We start from the raw sequence: 15,270 nt of genomic DNA, 5'->3' as shown, positions 1-15,270 counted from the left end.
CAATGTCATAGTGCCATCTAGTGCAACTTTGGAGAACTGCATCATACATTTTAAAATTAATATTAATTGTTGCTATTAAAGTACATCTCTTCTTCTTTTTCAGTCTCAAAATGGGAAATATAAATAAACTTCACATTTTTAGTGGAGGTCTAAGCTAATTGTTAGATATAGTAGTAAACAGTTCCTCACTTCAGTTTCCATTACCAGTGAAGTTTAAAGATAGACCTGGTGGTTTTAATATCAGTATCAAGAAAATGAAAGTGATATTAGAGCTCACACCTCATGTTTCACTGTGCATGACTTGCATTGATAATAAGAATCATTTAGGGCGGGTGTTATTTGATGCTGGTATTGAAGTTAACAACAAAACTTTATCACAACATAAAGTACACTGAATATTACTGCATTTTATCAGAGCATAGTTGATTCCTGATTGTGGAATTTTGAACCAAAAAGTGTTGTTGGGTTTTTTTTGTTTTTTTTTTCCATGTATTTCTATATTGTGGGGAAAATCTTTTCACTGGGTTTTCCCCTTATTATGCAAAATGTGACCTTTTTTATTACACTCATTTTTTATTTTTATTTTTTGTATGAAGAGGCAATCAGTCCATATGTGTAAGAGACAAATGTAATGTCATACAGTGGAACATTCCAGGCAAATAATGATGATAGATAATGCCCCTTTAAATAATGCCTAATTTTATTTATTTTATTTTTTTTATCAACCAGGCATTTTGGTTGATAAAATAAATACATGTATTAATACATGTATTTATTCAGTAAAGAGCTGAATAAATACATGAATTGTATCTGTCATCAAGTGCAAATGATTGTTGTAGTTTTTTTCTTGCTAAGCTCTACAGTAGGATACTGGGAGTCATGTAAATTCTAGATGCAAATTATGGTAAACCAAGCTAAAGTTCAAGTTCTTTGTAAAAAAAAAAAAAAAAAAATGGTTTCATCTATGTTATTCCAGATGTCATGTGAATAAAACTAGAGAACCAAAGTATGATAGCAATAAAATCATTAACACTTTATTGCAAAATATTCAAAGGTCGAACACACCTAACAAAGCACACACTTAACGTCCCACATAAGCAAAATCCTGAACTGTAAATGTTGAAATAAAAACTAGACTTCCGTCTAGCCATAGGTTGTAGTGACAAACACGTTGCTTGTCACAGTTTGGTTCTTTCTGATCTTCAGCTCTCGGCTCATCTGGCACCAAACACAAGGGTAGCAACACATCACCTTACAGCAGTCGTCACAACCAGAACCCTACAGAGGAGAGACAGGATCTTAGGCAAATAGCTACCAGACGAAACAATGCGATAAAGAACAATAAATTACCATTAAAAAAGTACAAGTGCATTCTTTAGGTGTATATATATATATATATATATATATATATATATATATACATATATATATATATAGTCCCAACATTCAACCACCAAAAAATTACTAGATGAATTAATTCAGTCACTTCCGATAACCAAAAATTGATGCACAACATTTGACTTTAAAATCTGTCAAATATTTAAATGTAATTTTGTTTTGTTTTTTTAAATGCCCATTAAGTAATGAATTGAGTACTGCCTGAGTGGTGTATCACTAGCACCTTTGTGGGCCAAAGTGTGTGTTATGTGTGGAGGAAGTACTAAACTTGCATTGGTGCAGGCCACAGCAGATACACAGATAAGCAGTTACGCTTAGGAAATATATATTTTTTTAACTGCTCATTAATTATGGACATGACTTTAAGGAAGTAAAACATCTATGTGGAACTTGCAAGTGAAACTGTCCCAGCTGTTTCACAATACTTAAAGCCTTCAGTCACCCTTGTTTGGTTGTTAAAATGACATTAGCTGTATGTATAGCAAAAGCTACTCTTTGCTTCCATTTGAACTGGATAAAGTCCACCCGCTCTTACAGGGATGTTGTAGCGCTCACGGATGCCTCCTCGGAGTATGCACGACACAATGCCACAGAAGTCCAGCAGAGGCATGGCACAGCACCAGCCATAGTCACTGGCAGTCTGACACTGGAGACAGGGGAAGCACCAATACCCACAGCAACCTGAAGAAGCGTTTAAAACATAATCAAAAAATAAATAAATAAAAAAAATCAAAGGAAACAAAATGATGTGTAAGCCTTACAGGTGGCCATATCACTGCAGCAGTCACACAGGTCAGTGCTCCACGTGCCTGGACTGCTCGTGGTGGTGGTCACTGACACAACATGGCCCGGCTGCTGGTTAATGGCCATTTCTAACAAATAACAAAGAAATTAATGACAGTCTCTATTCACTTTGAGTCCCTAATTTTTATACTACTATACTTATACTTACTTTTATTCTAAGCTTACAGACCTCTTAAAGGCAAAGCAAACAAAACCTTAAAAGCAAAGCAAACAACCCCTATTTCCTGTAAAATCTATCACTTAAGCTAGCACACGTGCCACTGCAAAAATCTAGCTTGATCGGAGCAAAAACGACAGGATAATTATGTTTTTATTATCAAAATGCGCTTGTTGTAAATGCCACTTTGCGTGTTTTTTTTATTTATTTATTTATTTTATTTTTTATCAGACTTTAATGTTGAATATTTTTAAAAGCTTGTGGGCGTGTTTTTCACACATGTCACAGAATCTGTCTTTATCTTGTTAAGCAGCCCTTTTTAAAATAGTAATTATATCGTAATTATATACATATATGGTAACTATTTGTAGTTCTTACCTTATTTCGTTGTCCTTAGCCCGACAGAAATATCACTAAGTCAGAAGTGTGTAGGAAGCGCAGGAACTTGCAGGTTTCTACACCATAAAACCACAGGTGCGGTAGTTTATAGTTCATGGGTGAAGCCACGACCTCTTTTACCTCTGAGTCACTCCAACATCTTTTTGCATAATAAAGAAAACAGGGAAATAAAACCCTACTCTTGTCAAGTGCTTAGTTTCTTACACACTTGAAAAATTAATACAGTAGGAATAATAACACGTTTTACTTATAGAAGTTAAGAATTACGATTATTTAATAAATTTGCAGTGGAATATTGTTGTAAATCTTACACTGCCGAGCCATAATAGTAGACCTAGACTGTATATATCATTATATTGTGTATAAATATATTCATTATTATTCAGTATTTTCTTATACTTATGCTTTACTTATAACCACGCGCCCCTCTGGAGTTGGCTAGATAGCGCCCCCATGTGGATCTGCCTAATATCACGTCGATGGAGTTCATACAGTCTATGGTGGAATAACTGAGGCAATATAAATTATAAACTCGACATTTGGAGAAACCTAATTAAACATAATGGGCGTAGAAGGATTTTTTTTTCAACGTTTTTTTTTAACTTTTGCATTATTTTTGATCAACAATTTTAACAATGTAAATGTGTTGTTTGCTTAAATATGTGTATGCCGTGCATGACTGCATGGTTGATACTTGAGACAGGCAGAAGTTGCGTCCTCTTAGTTTGTTCACTTTTGGTCACATGACTTGTCAAGTGAAAGGACGCAGCCTCGCTCTCTGTTGTCAGTCTGAGGCGCACAGAGGATGAATATGAAGACAACAAGAGGGATTTTTCTCCTTCGTCTGCGGATATCTCTTTGTATAACCAGAGTAATTCATTCCAAACCTGCAAGATACCGACATGTTCACCAACAACAGTAGTGGGGCTTTTAGCGCTGCCGAGGCCACGGACTACACGTGCGTGCGCTTCTACGTGTCTGCGCTGTCTTTCTCAGTACTACTTTTCTTCAATCTCATCATCAATTCGACCATCATCCGTGTGGAGCGGCTTCGGACCCACGCACGCTTTGTGCTGCTTTTTCACCTTCTCGTGTCAGCGCTGCTCTACCTAGGCACAAGTTGTATCTTCTATTTGCAGATGCACCTGCACGCGCAGCCGCACCGGTCTGCGTGCGTGGCTATAGTCACTGTGCTCATCAGCAGTGCGTCCAACATCCTGCTGACGCTCACGGCCATGGCTCTTGACCGCTACTGCGCCGTGTGTCACCCTCTGCGCTACACTGCCACACGCGCCTGTGCCTCGTGGCCATGGCTGTGTGGCGCGTGCACATGGGTCATAGCTCTGGTCATTCCTCTCAGTTTGGTGCAGCCATCCATCAGCCCCAGCGGAGAGTGCGGCCAAGAGCAGCTGCGTAAAGGCCAGCTGCACAAAGTACTGTTCCTGTCCGCGTGCACGCTCCTCATCCTCTACAGTTACGCACGGATCCTGATAGAGACCCGGCGTCTGGGGGTGTTAAATAAACGCAACAGGACCGGATGTCGGACAATAGCACTGCATGGCTCACAGCTGGCCGTGTACATTCTCCCTAACTTTGTCAACTTTATTCTCACCGTGCTTCACAAAAAGATGCTGATCAGACCGGACACTAAGGAACTATCTGCTGTGGTTATATTCGCCTTTTTTAGTTTGGCTCAATGCATTGCTCCTGTGGTTTATGGTTTGCGCAAAGAGGAGCTAATGGAGGAAATGAGTCACAAGTTTCCCTGCTGTACAGGACATCTAAAGAGAGTTCTGGGATGGACGGTGATGGCCACGTGGACCCCAGGCTAGCACAGAGCAAGGTCACCATAGGACTATAAGCTCCTTTTTTCTTGATGCTATATCTATGCCCAGCTGTCTAAATCTATTAAAATACTAACATGAAAAATTCCTTTCTTTCTGCAGCGAGCAAATGCTGACAGCTCAGACCATTGTCTCACCGGAGACCACTGAGGTCCTCTGGCCAGATCAGGATCAGACTGGGCCAATGCTGAGCAGAAGTTCTTCATGTGATCTACAGGTAGACAATTCAGCTCAATGTTTGGATCCTGAAGTGACTGACTGACATTGAGGACACCTCTGAGACATTGAGGACACATCTGAGAAATTGTGAAGGCCCAAGTCTATTTTTCTGGCTGGTCCAGAAGTATTTGCATATCATCTAAAAGGGAAGTTACAAAGAATCAACAGCAAAAGCCCATTGACAGTTATTGAATCATAAAGTTGACAGGAGGGAATTTCTCACAGAACTCTCAGGTGTAAATCTGATGTGGTAACATGCAGAGACTGTTTTTGCTGTTCAGCCTGTACTCTGCATCTGTATGTGTCAGTTACAGTAATCCCAGACCAGTGTTTTACCCTGGAAGAGTGAGCCTGCAGAAGTGAAACCAATATGCAAGTTTCACACTGTTAAAAACAGCAAATGCAAGAAATGAGGCAGCTAGAAGCCTTTAAGGTTTAACAGAACAATAATGTTTATTAGCATTTAAAAGGTTACAAAAAGAAGTCAGAGGAATTGTTCTCATTAACAGCTACATTTACAGGCAATGTTTGTATACAGTGGAAGGCAACGATGCATTTTCATTTGAGACACCAAATATAAATAAATAAACATGAATACAGCCTCAGTAAATATTCAGTGGCTTTCCTGACAGATTATATTACAAAACCATTATTATTGAGTTCCTTATGCAAGGTAGCAGTCAGCTGCAATAAGTTACAACTCTGAGCACATCTGGTGAGCAAACTGTTGATCATTATAGAAAATGTCAATCTAATCCAAAAGGTCATTCCTAATACAATTTTTCAACAGGTTTCTAAGGCAGAGGTTTTGATCATGACAATCTCAGTATGGATGAACTGCAGGCATTTTGTACAGGAAATACAATTCAATACATTGACAATAGATTTGCATTGATATTGCAGAATTATGCCAAATATGATGAATGAAGTAACAATCAAAGGATTTTGTATTATATAATATGTTAATATGGTGATGGGCATCATTGGGACAGCCCTCATTAACCTAATTTAAATCAAACACCAGTAAAAGTTGACACCTGAAAAATGCACCAAAATTTAAAAGTTTTTGATCCGAACGCAGAACACACGTTTTTTTGTGGGTTAGACAATGTGTTCATCCATAAACGAATGAGAGTCTGTGGCAGATCCAAACTGTGAGGTGTGTCGTTAGAAGCCCAATGGGTGAATGGGCACCACTCCTCCATTCTCCACCATGGCAGCAGACACGGCCTTCAGGTTTCTGAACACCTGCTTAGACTCACTGGAGCGCATGTTCTTTATATCTCTCACGACTCTCTCATGGGCCTGGAAGGAAAAACTCAGTTTTAAAAATGTATCTTTATTTATACAAGAAGAGCCAGACTCCTTTTCATGAGCACCTTGTTAAAATGCAAAACAAAAACAAAAACAAACAAAACAAATAACTATATATTTAAATCATTAAAAAACAGGGCAGGTGTGTGTTTATCACCAAATTAACAAATTGTATTTGTGGCATCAAAGTATCCAGTTTTGCATGCTCTTGAAATATAGTCAATTTTTGGGAAGCAAAATCACCAAAAGCTTTTTTCGCCATTTCAGTTTTAGTGCGGTCAGTTTTTAGACATAGATCACATCTTGTATTAAAAGTTCCCATATCATAGATGAAGAAGCAAGTGAGATATTCAGGCAGTCTATCAAGTAGTCAGTGTTATTCTCTTCTGATAGCGATGGCCTACTTTTTCATAGAGTGCAGTAACGGGTTTTTAATTCATCACCCGTTATGAAACAGAAGGCTGAGTGAAAGAGTATTTTCAGGTTTCAAAGTAGAGACTAAAGTCTGCATGTGTATTGCTTCTCCATAATCCAGTACAGAAAGAAAGGTTGCTTGATCAGTATATAGTCTATAATATAATCAGTCTATAATTCAGCTGGATACAAAATTTGCTTCTATGATAAAATGATCATTTTGATTTTAAACCGTTGCCTAATTCTGAGATATGCATTTTAAAGATAAAGTTTTTGTCAAGCAAAAACCCAAGATATTTATAGGTGGCAACTCTTTCAATCAATGTATCACTTAGTGTAGAAAGATTTGAATCTAAAATAAGACTACTCTAGTTTTGATCATTTAGAAATGTGTATTTACAGAGGTTTAAAGGTGCACTATGTAACTTTCCTTATAGAGGATATGTCTCCCAGTTGACTTCAGATGTTTTTTTTTATTTTGTCTACAATGTTCCACAGTATGGCATTAAACTCATCTATCTTCATGTAGACGAGCAGGCGACACAACAAGATCATGTTAGTTAAGGTATTTTTGAGCAATAAGAAAAGCCATAATATAACAAATGCTTAACAGAAGTCTAATGCCCTGCTGAGGAACATTAAAGTCAAAGTAATAACATCTCCATGGGGACAAGCAAGAGTACCTTTAAGTAACTTGTTAGGTGCTTATTTTCATTCACCAGACCAGAAGCAGTTGACGTTAGCGTATTATTTTGTATCATTTATGATTAATACGTGGTTTAGAGGAGTAGATATATCTATAGTATCCTGCTGACACAGCACAATGCACTTACCTCAATGCACCAGGTCTCACACAGCATCTTCTCGTGTTGAGCGGAGGCGTTGCCCTGACTCAGAGAGCGGGAAGCCCTAAAGAGGAAGTGGACAAGACATGTTTAGAGCTAAAATTGACATTAAATAGTGCAAGTGTATTGAAATAGGCTACTGACCTTGACAAAACCACTACCATAGTATAGATGTCAATAGCCCAGTCAGCCACCCTCTTCAGAACAAACTGCTCCTCTGTTATAGAAATCAATTAATTGATTAAAGTTACTCCTAGGGCTGTCAAAGGTATTGAAAATCAGATACTAATAGATACGAAAACTAGATGCTCATTTGAGCAAGAATTACTACAAAAACACACCCCTAAAAATCATTCACAGGACAGAAATGAAGCTTTCCTGAATAGCTTTAGGATGATTTTAAGCTGTATCAGAGCAAGTATAAGACACAGAGTAGTATACGCCCATGGACCACTATGGAACCTACTGGACGGCAGAGGGATTACACAGACCAGATGGTAATATAAAAGAAAACACTACAACTTAATGTTAAAAAATTATATTGTATTGTCAAAAGAAAAAGTGTATTTTTATTGTTATCATGGTATCTGAATCAGTATCGATTCTATTCCCAAGTATGAAAATAGAGTTTGAAATTATTCTATTGACAAAACTATGTATATGGCAACACTAGATACTGCTACAACTATCTTTCAAATAGTCTCGTTACTATGCAAACTTACCAATAATATTTTTCCCATGTTTGATCAGCAGCTCCTCAACAGCAGCCCCAAACTGCTCAATAGCTTGAACAGTCTAAAATAATGCAAAACCAAATATTAGCCCAAGAGCAGCCCAAGTGTGAGATGTCAAAACAAGGGGAAAAGAACTCGTACCAGGTCCCCACTTTTAGCCAGCTCGGGATGGATATTTCCTTGAAGAGTCAGGCCGGTGCTCAAACCTGCCTTTCTGTAACACAGAAAACAATAAATAAGTCAACAAATACATAATACAAGAGTAAAAAAGGTATGGAACTCCATAGTGACTGCCCACCCAAGTGTATAATGTATAATTTTATCTAAAATCTGTTTCTGAAAGGTTATAAATCACTAAGTTATTAAAGCATTTTCCTGAGTCTCGCATTTAAAATGTACTTTTAGACTTAAAACAACCTTGTTTTGGATATTAGTTACCATGTAGCTGGTTAGCCTCCGTGATGCCTTTAGACTCTTGATATTTGAATTTTTTGGTCTATGGTTTTGGAAGTAAACTTTCCATTTATTTTTCCAAAGCCAAATTCAAAGTGGGTGTCACTGTTGAGCTCCATTTCTTCTGGTCACTAAATTCTACGGGTGACATCGACCAAACTAAAGTCAATTGGACTTGACCAAGAAGGAATTACTCAGAACTTTGTTACACTAAAGCAGACTTGTTAATGTAATACGATGCAAAATAACAACATTCAGGTGATGACACATTTTAATCACATAAACTCTTTGCATGCTGGTCAATGTTAGTTAACCTCTTGACTCTCTTGGTGATCTCTCCAGCGAACAGGCCAGCGTTGCCAATTGGGTTCTTCAGGGCTTTTTGCAGAGCCTTGAGCTGGTTGCCTGCACTCTGGAAACAAAGGTGCAAATGTGTTTAATGGTTTTCATTTTGGGGCATATTTGTTATCAGTTCATCTTCTGAGAGATGCCAAGCCCTTTCTGCCAATACTGTATTTATTAATAAGACATGCAATGCAAAGTCAATAGTCGTATGTGATGCGTAAAATAGTGTAGGAGGAAGTATGTCTTAACAGTTTATATGAGGCAAGTCTGTGTCTAAACAGCATTCAAAAACACTTCCTCATGTGAATGTGTGTGTGTGTGAGTATGTGTGTGTAGGGGGGTGTGTGGGGGTGGGTGTGTGTGTGTGCGGGCTAAAATGGTTTACCTGGAAACCATTAAGGGCCACAAAAAGCCTGAGGATGTCATTGGTTCCCTCAAAAATACGGAAAATCCTCAAATCTCTCATCACTCTCTCAACACCAGAATCCTTAAAAAAAAAAAAAAAAAAAGGTTAAGTTAGAATTATGATTGTATCTAGAAGTCTAAGATAAGATATTCAAGATTTTTTTTGAGGCAATAAAACACAAAAAATACAAATGATAACATATACGTATATATTTTTCCTTGTTTAAGCTCCATACACTTTATGCATTCCTGTATGTCTCATAACAACAATCTACTTTACAGTTTCGACTTCAGCTCTTTTGTTTTGTCACCCAGTGCGATGATCTTCCTTTTTGTGGTTATACATGACTGAATGCTGCAGTGGCAGACAACAGATGAAAACACAGAACCTAAGCTGATCATACATTCATTTATTTCTATTCTAGTCTATCAAATAATAATCATGCATCATGCCAGCCAGGGTTGCAATTATACTCAGATGAGATTTATATGTGAAATTTTTAAAATATATAATTTCACATCTTCGTTAATTTTAGGCTTTATCTCATTAACTGTTAATATCTTTGGTTAACATACCAGACACGTATTCAGTTCCGTCTATGCTTCATGTCACTGAATAAATATAAATGTGTTACATTGGCGTACTGTACTGCTACTCAGCCTGTTGTTCTCCATTTTACTGCTATTATTATAACTTGCCTTTAAAGATAAAATGTCTGTTCTTGGTCTCTGATTTTGTAAAATACATTTCCCCAAAAAATGCGACTTATAGCCCAGAGCGACTATGTTTTTTTTCTTCATTATCCATTTTTTAGATGGTGCGACTTATATACCGTATTTTCCGAACTTCGGAGTATATTTTTATAATACTAAACATATTTTGTTAGAAAAAGCTATAAATATTCTTTATGGTCTTATGAAATGCGACTGCAATTGTAAGATGATCAGTTGCTTAAGATGTTGTCTATTTTCTTTTCAAGCTGCAGAACGCAAACAGTTAATTGCTCTTCTACATTGGTCTTAACTAAACAAGCATAACCATTTTCTATTTGCATTTCCCTTCTCTTCCCGGTGACTCCTGTTTAGTACAATAAAAAAAATTGAGAATAAAGATAATATAACCAAACCACTGAATCGGTATGCACTATAATGTATTGCTGCACAATATATTAATGGTCAAAATGACTATTAGCAAAGGCTACAGTTAGGCAATACCATGTCTCCTAAAATCAACAAGATGACCTGGTTTAACATGGGAAAAACTTGCCAACCCTGAAGTTAGCCTCTACAAGCAAATATGAAATGTGCATTATGTCTTATTTTTCTCCCAAATATCAATGCTCTTGGATGTGTTGAAAATGTGTAACTCTTAATTTCATAAATCACAAATGTGTTTTCTAGGAGTCCAGTTGTTTAGACAGTTAATCAGTGGATGGTCTTAGTCTTATGAACAAAAGTTGTAGTAGTCAACTAATCATTGTATTTAGATTGTAAGGGTTTATGTGACACAACCATAGAGGTTGGTGAATGAGTGAGTGAGTAAGCTGAATATGTGGTATTTATATAAGAAATGTCAGATTAAATTTATGATTTTTTGAGTTTAATCTTTATGTAAATACATTGTCTGCATAAATAGTTGTCTCGTGAGTTTTCTAAAAGCGGACAGCACTCTTGTATACAGTGAGAGAGCTTTAAGTAAAATCAACATGAACAGTACATGATGTTGAAGTTTCCACTGACCTTCATGAATCCCATCCCGCCCATGACCTGAATGCACTCATCAGTCACTATCCATGCTGCTTCCTAACACAAAGCACAACACAATACATTTGTTAAATAAAATATGTAATTACTGTTAGCGTGACAATTTTAATTTGTGAGTTTCAGTGTCCCTTACAGAAGCAAATATCTTGCTGATAGCTGCTTCAATTTGGAACTCAGTTGCACCACTGTCCATGTTGCCACTGATCATGTAGGCGAGAGACTGCGGGCAAACAGCAGTAGTAAGATGTGACTCAACACTTTGTTACACTTTCAGTCAAACAGAAAAAGGGGACATTTTTAAAAAGTAAAGATACTTTTTACATTATTTTTGAACATTTTCATTTACAAAAGAAACCCAAGAAACTTATTTTTTTTTACCTCTGTAACATACTGAAGCATAGCCATTCGTGCCAACTTCTCCTGGATGGTCCCAAACGTATGAATCTTGCTGCCAAACTGGGTTCTGTTGGCTGCATGGTCCACCTGATTTAAAATTATACTTATAAATTATACATTGCAGTCATAAGCCCAAAATAGTGTTACTAATAGTACTAGTGTGGAAACAATGTGGCTTCACTTCATTATGGCTGTTAAAGTACAAAGAGAGCATCCCTTTGATGAGTCAGCTCAGATACAATAAACATTAAGCAAGTACAAGAGTAATAGCGTAGTAAGATGGGAGGTCCTCAAAATTGTAACCTGTAGATAGTAAAGTGCATTGGCATTACTAGATAATTCACTTCATTTTGGTAGTGATGCTCAAACCCTTTCTTTACAGCGAGGCTTTATTATCGTTACCACCACCAAAAAAAAACAAAAAAAAACTTGCAACCACAAAACAACTTTTTTTTCCTAAGCCCTAATCTAAACTGCTGAGAGCCTATAGAAGGGTGTTTGGGGGTTTCCAAGCTAACCAAAGCACAAGCACTCCAGTGTACAGAGAGAGGTGAGTGTGGTGTGTAGCCTGTATACAGAGTGAGATGTGCGTGTCAGCAACGGAAGCAGAAATGTGAGTGGAGTCACATACGGCTTTGGTGATGACACCCTTCATGGTGCCAGACAGGGCAGCAGCCATGCCGAAGCGGCCGTTGTTCAGGATGTTCATGGCCACTTTGAAGCCACCGCCCACCTCTCCGAGCACACACTCAGCTGGGACGCGCACATTATCAAAGTACACCTCTGCTGTGTTGGACGCCTTGATGCCCATCTTCTTCTCTGGGGGGCCACTTGGATAAACAGAATAACACAATAGCAAAGAGGGGTGGAGACTTCTGAATGATAGAACTCATTCTTACTTTGTTACTCCTCCAAAGCTCCTCTCTACAATAAAGGCAGTGATCTTATCCTTCATTTCCCCTGTGCTTGGGTCTTTCATCGGTGTCTTGGCAAATACTGTGAAAATTTCTGCCAGGCCACCATTGCTACAAAAAGAAAAACACAAATGTAGATGATTGGCATCTTTAGTCATGTGTTGAAGAATGCTGCCATCTTGTGGTATAAAGTGTACAGTAGCCATGTCCTCACCTGATCCAGATTTTGCTGCCATTTAATGTAAAATATGTTCCACAGGGAGACTGAACCGCAGTGGTTTTAATAGAGGCCGCGTCAGAGCCACTGGCAGGTTCAGTCAGACAGAAAGCTGCCACGTTTTCACCTAGAAACAAACATTTTGGCATGGCCATTTTAAAGTGACAATTTCAGCAATAAAAACCCAGTAGATTGCTTTATTACATTGAATATTTGGAAAGTATACAACTGTCTGGCCAATTAGTGGTGCACCAGTGTTGTCACGCTATCAAAATTTATAGCTCCATTTTAATACTAAGAAATAGCTTTTTAAAACGTTTTATTCCTAACCACAGACCAGTCCCTTTTGAATGCAAGGTTACATAGACTAGTGCCTCACCTGTTGCTAGTTTCGGCAGGTACTTCTCCTTCTGGGCAGGGTTTCCAAAAAGTAAAATTCCTTTAAATCCAATGGACTGATGAGCACCCAGAGTGATGCCAACCCCCAGGTCATGACTGCCAACAATCTCCACTAGTCTGGCATACTGTAAAGCATGATTACTTTACAAACACAAATTACTGGTACTGTTATTCTATACAATGGATGTATGTATATGGACAATACCTGTGTATTACTGAGCCCCAGGCCGCCCAAGTCAGCTGGGACCTGCAGACCAAAGGCACCCATCTCTTTAAGACCCTGCATAGTGTGGTCCTCCACCTTCTCGAGGGCATCGTTCTTGGCTGGGTCATTCACCTCCTGAGACATCAGAAGGTGAATAGTAAAAGTGTCATAGAGAGATGAGCATTTTCAGAAGCTCAGATTAGAAACATTACTTCAAAGAATTTGGCGCAAGGTCCAACAAGGTCACGGAGGAACTCCTCCTGCTCTTCATTCAATGCTGAAGCGCAGAAAATTAAATTATCAATAAGATCATTCATTGACCATTTAAATACAAATTCTAATTGCATACCTGAAGGATAAGGAAACACTTGAGGGGTGGCAATTTGCCCTTTGAAAATATTTACAGCAAATGACTTGGATTCCTGTAAGGGGAAAAAACTTGCAGTGACAGGGACAGAATTCTTGATGTCTTTGTGTGTAGATGTTCATTTTCAGGAAGAATTATAGAACAAAAAGGAAAAATAAAATCTACTTTGTAGCACAGATAGACTGAGGTACAGGTACCGAGTTGAGTTAAATAGGGTGTCTGCACTGGCCACAGTTCAGCCAAACATCCAAGGGGTCCATGTCAATAAACCTCAGTTTGCTTTAATTCTTATTCTATCTATGTTCAAGAAATTCACAAACAACAGTAAAGGACAGGTCTGTGGCAAGTTTCTGAACTGCTGGCCATAATATATTTACAAAAGGGTTGAGGATTTTTTGAGTATTGTCTATTAAACTACAGTATTATATTTTAATAAAATAATACATACAGCTGGTACACTCCTTGTGTCCGCTTTTGTGGCAGTATCAGCTCCAACTGTCGCAGGCTTCTCCAATACCGCCTAAGGAGAAGAGGCAGAGAACCATACATAAACAGGTTAGTGTCTGTCTTAGTGAGTTCACAAAAAGTGTGAACAGTATTTTGAAAGTATTAGAGTGATTAAAGACACTAACAATAGGCTAATTGGTGTAAGCCTTGTGGTCATGTTCTCCTTGTGTCTTGGTGTTTTTTTAAACACTTTCCCATCAACCAGCTTGTAATAAGCAAAGTTTCAGTTTACACATGATATTAGATTCTAAATATGGATTTGTGATAACAGTCCGCTGACACTGGTGTGTCACCTTTATAGCAGCTGCCCATGTGACCACTGAACTTTCCCCCACTTCCTGCGGGAGAAGGTTATGTCACTCCTTACCTAGCATGGGATCTTATTTGTACCATACAAAACAATAACAAGCGTAGAGCGTCATGCGAAATCTTTAGTTAGAAAACAATGCCGAAAAGTTAAATGTCGTAAGTATTTTATTTTCGTTGGGTTTACCTGCTGGCTGACGTAGAAACGAGCATTTTGTGCAGCGACAACAGCACCGACTTGAAACTGACCTCTGTAGAGAGAAATAATTGGAATTACGCGTGTTATGAAAAAGAAAACCACACATTTGCATTTTGTGACGGCTTCAGTGAATGCTTCACTGCAGCTTTAACCAAACATACCCACACAACACCGATGTTTTTTTAAGGACAGCGCTGCACAGCGCAGTGGACTTGCTTACATTACGGAGCAGCATGGTTTATCTTGTCCTTACAAAGAATAACAGATTTCATCAAACAATCAACACAGCAATGAGCTTTCAAACCCCAGTAGAGAGTAGTCAACGGTTTACGCTGATAAGAGGCTAACAAGGCAAGCTAGCGCTACGTCCACAGAGTCTAGGGCCAAGTCTCGTTTTGTAACGTCAGCTCTTGACATTATCGTTGGGCTTTATATTAAAGACAAGGCAGTGATTTGATAAGTGTCATTTGTTGAAGAAAGGGAGAACAGCTCACCTGTACAGTCCTGTGATCGAACACACCGCCGATGTCTGAAAAACTGCCGAGTGACCCACTAACCCTGAATCTTTGGCGCTAGGGTCCGGATTGTTTTCCGGATGCCTTTTACCGCAGTGCTTCATGGGAAAAGTAGTTCTATTTGCTTCAGAGTTATTAAAATAAATGGCA

General features: G+C 38.3%; 3 protein-coding genes across 3 annotated transcripts; 1 reads left to right on the top strand and 2 right to left on the bottom strand.

Moving 5' to 3' along the window:
• Positions 1-1,021: 1,021 nt before the first annotated feature.
• Positions 1,022-2,837, bottom strand: ponzr1 (plac8 onzin related protein 1). The gene is made up of 4 exons (XM_033983757.2): positions 2,738-2,837; positions 2,160-2,270; positions 1,934-2,079; positions 1,022-1,278 (listed from the first exon to the last, which is right to left on the bottom strand). The coding sequence occupies exons 2-4, from the start codon at positions 2,266-2,268 to the stop codon at positions 1,144-1,146; spliced, it is 390 nt and encodes a 129-aa protein (XP_033839648.1). The 5' UTR covers positions 2,269-2,270; positions 2,738-2,837; the 3' UTR covers positions 1,022-1,143.
• A 722-nt stretch (positions 2,838-3,559) lies between these two features.
• zgc:194312 (uncharacterized protein LOC794943 homolog) lies at positions 3,560-5,260 on the top strand. Its single transcript, XM_033983584.2, has 2 exons — positions 3,560-4,601; positions 4,705-5,260. The coding sequence occupies exon 1, from the start codon at positions 3,661-3,663 to the stop codon at positions 4,588-4,590; it is 930 nt and encodes a 309-aa protein (XP_033839475.1). The 5' UTR covers positions 3,560-3,660; the 3' UTR covers positions 4,591-4,601; positions 4,705-5,260.
• A 163-nt stretch (positions 5,261-5,423) lies between these two features.
• Positions 5,424-15,217, bottom strand: acadvl (acyl-CoA dehydrogenase very long chain). The gene is made up of 21 exons (XM_055229013.1): positions 15,100-15,217; positions 14,767-14,853; positions 14,594-14,657; positions 14,042-14,113; positions 13,576-13,648; positions 13,439-13,503; positions 13,227-13,361; positions 13,002-13,146; positions 12,620-12,749; positions 12,391-12,516; positions 12,123-12,321; positions 11,474-11,578; positions 11,229-11,315; positions 11,072-11,134; positions 9,312-9,413; positions 8,896-8,993; positions 8,270-8,342; positions 8,117-8,189; positions 7,539-7,611; positions 7,383-7,458; positions 5,424-6,126 (listed from the first exon to the last, which is right to left on the bottom strand). The coding sequence occupies exons 2-21, from the start codon at positions 14,838-14,840 to the stop codon at positions 5,989-5,991; spliced, it is 1,971 nt and encodes a 656-aa protein (XP_055084988.1). The 5' UTR covers positions 14,841-14,853; positions 15,100-15,217; the 3' UTR covers positions 5,424-5,988.
• Between the last annotated feature and the right edge of the window lie 53 nt (positions 15,218-15,270).

Source organism: Periophthalmus magnuspinnatus, chromosome 18 (genome assembly GCF_009829125.3).
Source record: "Periophthalmus magnuspinnatus isolate fPerMag1 chromosome 18, fPerMag1.2.pri, whole genome shotgun sequence".
NCBI classification, from domain to species: domain Eukaryota; kingdom Metazoa; phylum Chordata; class Actinopteri; order Gobiiformes; family Gobiidae; genus Periophthalmus; species Periophthalmus magnuspinnatus.
The sequence above is the reverse complement of the archived record's forward strand: the minus strand, read 5'-3'. Positions and strand labels throughout refer to the sequence as shown.